The sequence below is a fragment of the Chenopodium quinoa genome, unplaced genomic scaffold, assembly GCF_001683475.1.
Source record: "Chenopodium quinoa cultivar QQ74 unplaced genomic scaffold, ASM168347v1, whole genome shotgun sequence".
Lineage (NCBI taxonomy): Eukaryota > Viridiplantae > Streptophyta > Magnoliopsida > Caryophyllales > Amaranthaceae > Chenopodium > Chenopodium quinoa.
The window spans coordinates 977713-987553 of record NW_018744603.1 but is presented as its reverse complement, the minus strand read 5'-3'; the positions used below and the strand labels follow the sequence as shown (position 1 = coordinate 987553).

The following is a 9841-nucleotide window of genomic DNA, read 5'->3' as shown; positions in this document are numbered from 1 at the left end:
AAACGGGTTAGACCTAGTAAAGAAGGGAGCAAGTCTAAATTCACAAGGACAGCTTCATACTTCTAGGCGGCCCGATTGGAGTTTTAGAAGGAGTGGACGGCTGTTTCTCAGCCGCCGCATGTTTCCTGGCAGTACCAGGAGAGCTCGTAACAGTCGTCCTCTGGGTCTTGGAGTCCAGCTGTTGGGAAGAAGAGGCTCTTGGAGTGCCCGTCTAAAAAAAAAAAAAAAGCACTCGGTCAGTATATGCCTAAACCCAACTCCAAAAAGAGAGTGAAAGGTTCGGAGCTCACCAAGGGCGCCCCCTTGTTGGGGGAGTCGGTTGAGGATTGTTGCATGATAGAGGCTCGCAACATGGCCGCCGCAGTCTTGGAGGCGGTAATTTTGCTCATGGCGTCCGCTGCAAGAACAAATAGCAAAGTTAATAAAAAGTCATAACAGTAATGCATGGAAAAACAGAGTATTCGACAGGCCGGCTACCTCTTGAGCACCGACTGCTAAGGCCACAGGCGGCCAGAAAGTACTCGTCATAAAGCCATTTGAAGCTCGGGACGCAGTGCAGGGGTACTTGCTCTCGTACCCCTGTAGTAGAGTCATTCCTCGACTCTACTTTAAAGAGTCCTTTATCCAGGATCTCTTTCTTGGCTTTGGGGGGAACAGGCGGCATGCTGCGGCCGCCTGCAAGAAGAGGCGGATTCCTGTTCCACCTGTTGAAGCGCTTGTTCAGCTCTGTGTCTGAACTTTCAATGATAAGGAAGGTGCTTCGCCAATCCTTCCACTTGTTTGCTTTACCTTTTGTCATGAGGTAGCCTCTGTGGCTCGTCAATTGATACCAGCCGGTACCGCCTGCCTTAGGGGTCCGGCTGAGGTAGTTCATGTGGGCGACAGCCTCGAAGTTTGGCTCCACCCCGTGCAGTTCGCACCCGGCCACATAGCCGAGTACGTTGACCCAGGAGTTTGGGGCTAACTGCCATAACCCCAACTCATACCCATCCAAGATCCGCTGAACAGCCGGATGTAGTGGGAAGCGCAACCCAGCCCTGATGGCCGCCTCGTAGCAGCCAAAGCAGGCGCCATCATAACTAGTACCAGCCGGCCAGACGACTGTGTCTTCTGGATCCGGCACGAAAACTAAAAAGCCGGGGCCCATTGTGTGGTTCGCAATAAAGCTCCCCACTCTCTCTTGCATGGCCGTGATCCGGCCCCGTGGGACAGTGCAGTAGTAAGGGGTATTTTGCTCTCGGTAAGAGGCGGATGGCTCCGCCCAATTGTCCCCCTTCTCAACTGCGTGAGAAAGCCTCGCCTCTTGTAGGCGGCTGTTTTTCTCTTCCGTGTCCAAAGAGGCATGACCAGAAGAACTAGACTCGGATTCGTCCTCTGACGAGTCCGAAGAGGACGACTCCTCCCCTCTCCCAGAGGGGCCCGCCTTCTCTCCTTCAAAAGGAGCAGGAGAGAATGTAGACTTGTCAACTGTAAAATGGGAAGGGGTCACTTTGACCCCTCCCTCAGAACTGTCGGCTTTCAAGCCGCTTTGGTTCACTTCCACATCTGGCGCCTGGTCAGATGTTTTACTAATCGGCACCCTGTGGGAGGAGCCGTCTGAGTTCGAGATCCTAGCAGTCCTTTTTGTTCTGGCCATCATGTTCTGCATAGACACAGAGACAGTCGGACTTTGTATAAAGGGCAAAGATGGGTCCGGAAAAGGGCAGGCGACACTCCTAGTCCTAGATTCAGCCGTCCCCGGTGACCGGCTGATCACTAACCTAGGTCGTGTCGTGTGCTTCCGTGGTGCCATTCCAAAAAGAATAAAATAAAGAGAAAATTAAGAGTAAGAGAACCGACAGTTACCTGAACGAGTGAAGTTGACGGAGTTCTGGAAATCCTGTGTAGTCGGCTTGTCAGAGCAGGCGGTAGGCAGAAAGAGTCCGAAATGTCAGAGCAAGTTCAGGGGTCCGAATGTTCTCTCTAAAAAGTTCTCAAATGTGAAAATGACTGAAGTCAACACACCCTTATATAGGCGAAGTGAGAAGGCGAAGGTCACTTCCAAAATTCAAAATTTGGGCGGGAGAATCTCTCGGCCTTTCACCGAGTGACATCTGTAGCAGGCCGTCGCCTGTCACGGTGCGACACCTGTCACAGGTAACACGTGACCAGTCACGTGCCACCTGTGAGGGGCAAATGATTAGGGGATTTTTATCCACCAATCAGCATCCGACACGTGGGCCAGCCAGGTTTCGCCACGTGTCCTTCATGTAGGCCAATAGGAGCCTGCCACGTGTCATCAAGAGATTCGTCCTCCTTGGACCAATTACAATGTGACACGTGTCCACCCATGCCAAATGGGAAAACCGGCCAGCAAGGCCCAATCATTGTGGGAGGCCCAGTCAGCCTTAGGTTTAACCTAAACTTAGTACTGGCACGCATCCCAAGGCATATAAATATGCCCATTAATCCTCATTAAGGGGGATTACGCACATTTAACACTCTCACCTAGAGAGACTCAATTACTTTTATTTCCGCATTAATTACTCCTTAATCAAGTACTAACTTGACCGTCGGAGGCTGATCTCCAATCGTCCGGAGCATCCGTTTGTTTTGCAGGTACAGGCATCCGGTTCCAGTCTCGGAATTGTAACTCTCCCGCAGGACATCAGAAAACCCCGAAACAGGAACCACTCTCTTCCAAATCCCTCTATTCCCCGTCAGGAACAACCTCATCGACTGACACTTCCATAGTGCGCCGGCTCCTAGACCGTCTGCCGTTTGTTTCGTTCTGGCCATTGTGTCCTGCACAGACACTGAGAGGGAGGAATTCGGAGATGAGCATATCGGTTCCGACAAAGGCACCCCCTGTTCTAGACTCAGCCGTCCCAGGGGACCGGCTCAGTGTCCTAGGCAGTGCCGAGTGTGTGGATTGAGAACTCATTTATATTTTCTAAAAAACTAGGTATACATGCGGAGAAAAAATTGTATACAAGTTGAAAAGGAGGAAAGCTAAAATGGTACAGGCGGTTACCTTACTTTTACTCTGAAAAATCTGAAAACCGCTACAGCCGGTAAACCGAGTGTTGAACTGCTAGCACACGGAAGCTTGAACTTGTTGTGATGCAGACGGAGGCAGAGAATCTCTCTCTAAAAGCTCTCTCTTTCTCTCTCTAAAAAGTCAAATGAACGTAAGGTGAGAGAAAAAGGGGGGGGGGTAACTTTCTATTTATAGAAGGTGAAAGCAGGGGAAAAAATTTGGTTTGAAATTTAAATTTTTACCCGTTACTGTTCACCTTTGAAAGGTGGACACGTGTCACAGGCCCCACGTGATATGCACGTGCGACCTGTGAGGGGCAAATGTTTAGGGTAAAAATACCCTAGACACGTGAACCAATGAGAGGAGGCCACGTGTCGAGCTCAGGATGACTCATGTGGCTTAATATTCTCTTGACACTTGGCGTCCTCAGATACATCTCTGAAATGGCGGCCTGCAAGGGCCCAAATCCCTAGAAGCGTCGTTTTACGGCGTTGCCCACTGAAATTTAGGTCAAGTGACCTAGATAAGGGCACGATCTCCAAGGACCCTATAAATAGGAAGATATTTCCCCATTTTGGGGACAGATTGAATCATTTATTACACCTACATTCTCTCACATCAGAGAAAGATCTGAGCTTGGAATCCAAGCAGATCCCCACCTAAATTTCCATACTCTTTATTCCCTTTCGAGTTTCTAACTTGATCGTCGGAGGCGGAGCTCCTACCACCCGGAGTCTCCGTTGTTTTGCAGGTACAACTCAGCCGGATCAGACTTCGTGACGTAACTCTCCTGAGGGACAAAAAACACCCAAAATAGGTGGTGGTAGTCATATGGTGCTAGGTGGTGGTGATATGGTGGTAGGTGGTGGAGGTGCTGCTGCTAGGTGGTGGTGGATTGGTGGTGCTACTGGTGATAGGTGGTTGTATTTGTTTTTTTTTTGGGAGGGGGTTTGGATTAATATTAAACACATGCCCTTATTTTTTGTTAATTACACTTACCATCTTTTGCCTAGGAGTCCGCAAACTACTAATTTGTTGCGAGTAAAAAGAAACAGAGGAAGTAAATCATTCGAAAACTCTGTAAAATTGTAAAAACAAGTAGTGTTGTAGTAATTCAATTTAACAAGACGGAGAATATAATTATAGAACCGAAAAAGTAATAGTTATCCCAAAATATAAAAAACACAGTTGATAATTACAGGTCCCCTCATCATTCGTTGTTTCACTGTTTTTACTTCATTTTTTTTTTCTACCAAAGTGAGTTAGAAAAAAGAAAGAATTATTGATCTTTTAGACCAACACATTAAAATAAAATAAAAATTCCAATGTTTATCCTCTTGAAGCCAGGCCAGCTGTCTCATTCCTTGGTCCTCGCGCCCCCATCACGAGCGTCCCTCATAATTCATCTCTCAAACACATTCTCTCTCCTCATCTTTCTCTCTCCTCTCTCCCCTCTCTCATCCACAAACCCAACGTTTTGCAGCTGCTGCTGCTCCTGCAGTTGTTGTTGTTGTTGTAGTCCCACCCTTCCCTCCTGTTATACCCCCCTCACCCCTTCGCCGCCCAAGATTCTCTTTCCCCCTTTTCCCAAAAATACATTTCTTTTTCTTATTTTTATTTAATTATATGATATTATTCCTCAATATTAGACTCCCATAAATTTTAGGTGTAAAAGCAAGAGAGAGAAAATTACATAAAAAATATCATTTCTCATTCTCATTCTCAATCTCAATCCCAAATTTGTGAGACCACACAAAATCAACCTGAAAAATAAAATAAAAAAAAATCATGAAGAGGGAACTCCCCTTTACGAATCCAGAACCTTCTACCGGCGGTAAACCGCCGGTTTCTGGAAAGTCAAAGATGTGGGAAGATCAAAACGACGCCGGAGTTGATGAGTTGCTTGCCGTTTTGGGGTATAAGGTCAGGTCATCAGATATGGCGGAAGTTGCTCAGAAACTTGAACAGCTTGAACAAGCTATGGGAAATGTTCGAGAAGATGGTCTTTCTCAATTAGCTTCTGAAACTGTTCATTATAATCCTTCAGATCTGTCTACTTGGCTTGAATCTATGCTTTCTGAGTTTAATCCATCTACTACTTTTGATGATGATTCGTCAAGTCAGATTCTATTACCTTCTCCGATTGGGTCGGTTGTAGATCCGATTGTTAACCCGACTCCTCAGAGTTCGGTCCGGTTCAGTTCCGACCCGTATTCGGATTATGATCTCAAAGCTATTCCAGGTAAAGCTATTTTGACTCCACCTTCGCCGTCTACTTCATCAGCTTTACTTGTCAATAACAATAATAATAATAACAATAATAGTAGTAGTTGTAATAGTATGGTTAGTAATACTACAAGCAGCTCAAGTTCAAGAGAGGCTAAGAGGTTGAAGGCCTCTAATTATACGGCTGCTAGTGCAACCGCTACTGCAACCGTCTCGAACCCGTCCTCATCGAAGTTAACCGCCAATTCAGCCGTGTCAAGGCCGGTTGTGGTTGTTGATTCGCAGGAGAATGGTGTTAGATTGGTGCATACTTTGATGGCTTGTGCTGAGGCAATTGAGCAACAGAATATGGGATTAGCTGAAGCGCTGCTAAAACAAATCGGGTTTTTAGCGGCGTCTCAAGTTGGATCTATGAGAAAGGTTGCCACTTATTTTGCTGAGGCTCTTGCAAGGAGGGTGTATAAATTATGCCCAGATGTTCCATATGATGGCAATTTATCAGATATGTTGCAGATGCACTTTTACGAGACTTGCCCCTATCTCAAATTCGCTCATTTCACGGCGAATCAGGCGATTTTGGAGGCTTTTAGTGGCAAAAAGAAGGTTCATGTTATTGATTTCAGTATGAAAGAAGGGATGCAATGGCCAGCTTTGATGCAAGCGTTGGCGCTTCGCCCTGAAGGCCCGCCGGCTTTTCGATTAACCGGGATTGGACCACCAGCACCGGATAATTCGGACAGATTGCAAGAAGTTGGTTGGAAATTAGCTCAATTTGCAGATTCAATCCAAATCCAATTCGAATACCGTGGGTTTGTGGCCAATAGCTTGACCGATTTGGAATCAGCCCTGCTTGATCTAAGACCCGAAACCGAAGTTGTCGCGGTTAATTCAGTTTTCGAGCTGCATCGTTTGCTAGCTCGCCCCGGCGCAGCCGAAAAGGTGATGGGTTTAATGAAGGAGGTGAACCCAGTCATAGTAACAGTAGTCGAGCAAGAGGCGAATCACAACGGGTCGGCTTTCCTAGATCGGTTCAACGAATCACTCCACTACTACTCAACCCTGTTCGACTCCTTAGAGAGCTGCGTAGACAGCCAGGATAAGATGATGTCTGAAGTATACTTAGGGAGGCAAATATGCAACGTTGTTGCTTGTGAAGGAGTCGACCGAGTCGAACGCCACGAGACACTGGCTCAATGGAGGAATCGGTTCGGAACAGCCGGGTTCGCGCCGGTCCATATCGGCTCAAACGCATTCAAACAGGCTAGTGTATTGCTGGACTACTTTGCAGGCGGTGATGGGTATGGTGTGGAGGAAAATGATGGGTGTCTAATGTTGGGGTGGCATAGTAGGCCACTGATCACAACCTCAGCTTGGCAACTCGCCAAGAATAACCAAAACTCGCCAACTCGGCTCTGAGTTGGGTCGAGTCGAGTCAAGTTCGATTTGGAGTTCGAGTCGAGATAACTCGGGTGTAAATCAGGGGAAACATGACATGATGATAAGAGGGTAAGGAAGAGGTGGTGAGAGTGAAAGGGCGTAAAAACGAGTTAGGTAACTCAGTGGGGGTCCACAACCTAACCACTGCCCAAATTACAACCTATCTTTCTCTTTCTTTTTCCTATTTTCTGAGTCTGATTGATGTGCTGAGCTGGTTGTGTTAGTGCGGTTGGGACCCACCACTACTTCTCAATTCCCAATTCAGTAGTAGTACTGTCTTTTCTTTTCTTTTCCTTTCTCTCTCCACCTTAGAAATTCCTCTTCTTTTTTTTTTTTCCTTATTATCTTTTGATATTTTTTCTTTTTGTTTTTCTTTTTTGTGTTTAAGGAGGGTACTTGTAAGTTTTTTCTGTGAGGGTGAAATTTAGAGGTGAAAAAGTTGTATTTATAATGGCCTTTTCCGTTCTCTTAATAAAAAGAAGGCAACATTTTCAAATGATTTTGTTTATTTAGTTATTTGCTTTTACTCTATATAGTTTACTTGTTCTTTCGTCCACATTATTATTTATTGGAGTAGAAATTCAATATTACATGACTTTTATACAAAGTTGAAGGTTTGATAAAGATGGTGAGAGAAGAAAAGTATGTGTAATGAACTATGCTTTACAACTTTTGCTAAAAGTAGCTAAATCAAACAGAAATGTTAAAATTGTAGTCTAATTATGGGGTATTAACTAATTATCATAAAGAAAAGTTTTGATTTTACAATATCTCACATGATCATTAATACTACTACATTATGTACTAGATTTATTTGCATAGAAAATTTTAGAGATTCCAAGCAAAAACAACAAAAAGATATACGAGTAAGAATTTTTTTTAGCAATTGATTTGTATTGAAAAATACTTTACAATTACATCGTTTAAAGTCACTATATTGTTTACAAATAACGTTGGAAAATAAGTAATATGACAATAGAGTTTAAGTTTCACAAGTATATTGTAAAGTTGGAAAATATTAAACCCCTATTATCTCTATTATAACTTATAAGAGAAGAGGGAGGGAAATTGAAAAGTTAGTCATATAAAAATATAATAAAAATGTTATACTTATGCATTATCAACAAGTCAAAGATTAATTTAACCTTTAACTATTCATAACTAATTGAGTGGCATAAGAAAAAAAAAAAAAAGATAATAAAAAAGTACTATTATGTACTCCCTCCGTTCCCAATTGATAGTTACTTTTGCTAAAAAAATCACGAGAATTAACAAGAAATAAAGAAAGTACATTGAAAAAGTACATTGAAAAAGTAAATTTACATTGGATATGCAAAAGAATAGAGAGAGAAAGTAATTAAAATACATGGGAAAGTAAAATTTACATTGGAAAGTTAAATTTGCACAAATATTTTTGCAAATGTTAGAGAATTTTGGTAAAAAAATAATATTAATGGTACTTAAAAAAAAAAAAAGCAAATGTGACTAACATTTTGAGTAACAAAAATTGGCAAAAATGACTATCAATCGGGGACGAATGGAGTATAACATTGGCAATCCGAATACTCAAGGAAAAAAAAAATTGTCATACCCAAACTCGAGGTTGAAATGCTTAATTAAACAAAAAAGGCAAGTGATGATCTGGTGTAATATTTATTTTTTTTTTTTTAAAAAAAAAAGGCTTGGTGTTCCTTTAAAAATACTTATTGATAATTAAAAATATTATTAATTAAATATTAATATCAGTATACGTGTTCAGAAGAAATGGAACAAATATTTAAAAACGGATGAAGTATATACTACCTCCGTTACAGGTTATGTGCAACGATTTGACATAAAGAAGAGAGAGAAAATGTCTAATCGTTGCACATAAACTATAAGGGAGGTAGTATATAAAATTGAACATTTTTTTTTTGGGACAAGATATGTAATAGACCATTATAAACACTATATAGTATAAGAAATCAATCATTTTTGCAAGAATTCTTGTGTAATTTAACACAGTACGGTTAATTCATGATGGAGAGAGTATGAGTTAGATTATCTTAAATAAGTGTTCAGTTTTGGGGTTGATTCCGTAGGGACTAGCAAGAGTTGAGTTGTTTTGGCTTTGGTACAGAAGAAGTTTCTTGTGTTTTTTGTTGTACAAATGTAGTACTTTGTCATATCAAAGTTCCTAATGAAATTAGTACATGAGTGATGTTTGTTTATGGTGCTCCTGATTATAGCCTTAAGTTTGGGGTTTAATTTTGGATTTGTTATCTATAACGCCTAATTGTTTGAATATTGGAGATATTAATCAAATTGAGCATCATTATGATAGATTAGGGGTTTCAAATTTCATTAAAGGTTGGGATTTCTTTATTGATTTCAGACTAAGTCGAGTCTTTTTTCTACTCCTTTCAAAGGCCCTCCCTATACTTGGATAAATAAAAGGGACTCGGATCAACTAAGCATGCAACAATTAGATAGGTAGTACATTACCTTAGATTGGTTTCGTAATATTCGAATAGTCGGTTAACTAATCAGTCGATCCTTGCCTCTGATCATGCTACTATTTTATTTGAGGATACTTCTTTTCAACAAAAATCAAATAGACCTTACCAATTGGATAATTGGTGCCTTTATTTTGAGGACATTCACGACTTTGTTTATAGTACTTGGCAACGACCCCCAAATGGTTCCCCTGTGTTTACGCTCTCAAAAAATTTTGATTCAGAATTGGAGTCTTAAGAATAAGGAATTTTGGGGTGTGGATTGGAAGACTTTTACTTAAGGTCTCTATACTAAAGGAGAGTCAATTCACACTCTTTCGGATGCTTCGAAATATTTGTCCACTATTTCCTCTTCACAAGATAATATTTTACTACAACTTCAATTCTGGAGACAACGTTGCAAAAAGAATTGGATTCTTTAGGGCGACTGTCCTTCTAAGCTTATGTTTTCAAAGGTCAAAAGTCGACAAAATAAGAATGAGATTTGTTCTTTGTTGGATGAACATATTCTGCTTCAACATGGTCAACAACAGGTTCAACAAATCGTTGTACAATCTCTCAATAATAACTTCAAAAGTGATTCGGCTCCACTCAATGATCTTGAAATTGATAATGTTCTTAAAGAATTACATCCACCGTGTTTTAACTCTTCCCTGTTCAATAA

General features: G+C 41.8%; 1 protein-coding gene across 1 annotated transcript; it reads left to right on the top strand.

The window, feature by feature from the left end:
• The first annotated feature begins 4273 nt into the window (after window positions 1–4273).
• Window positions 4274–7178, top strand: LOC110699930 (DELLA protein GAI-like). Its single transcript, XM_021877426.1, has one exon. It carries the CDS (start codon window positions 4808–4810, stop codon window positions 6659–6661), a length of 1854 nt encoding a protein of 617 aa, XP_021733118.1. The 5' UTR covers window positions 4274–4807; the 3' UTR covers window positions 6662–7178.
• Window positions 7179–9841: the final 2663 nt, after the last annotated feature.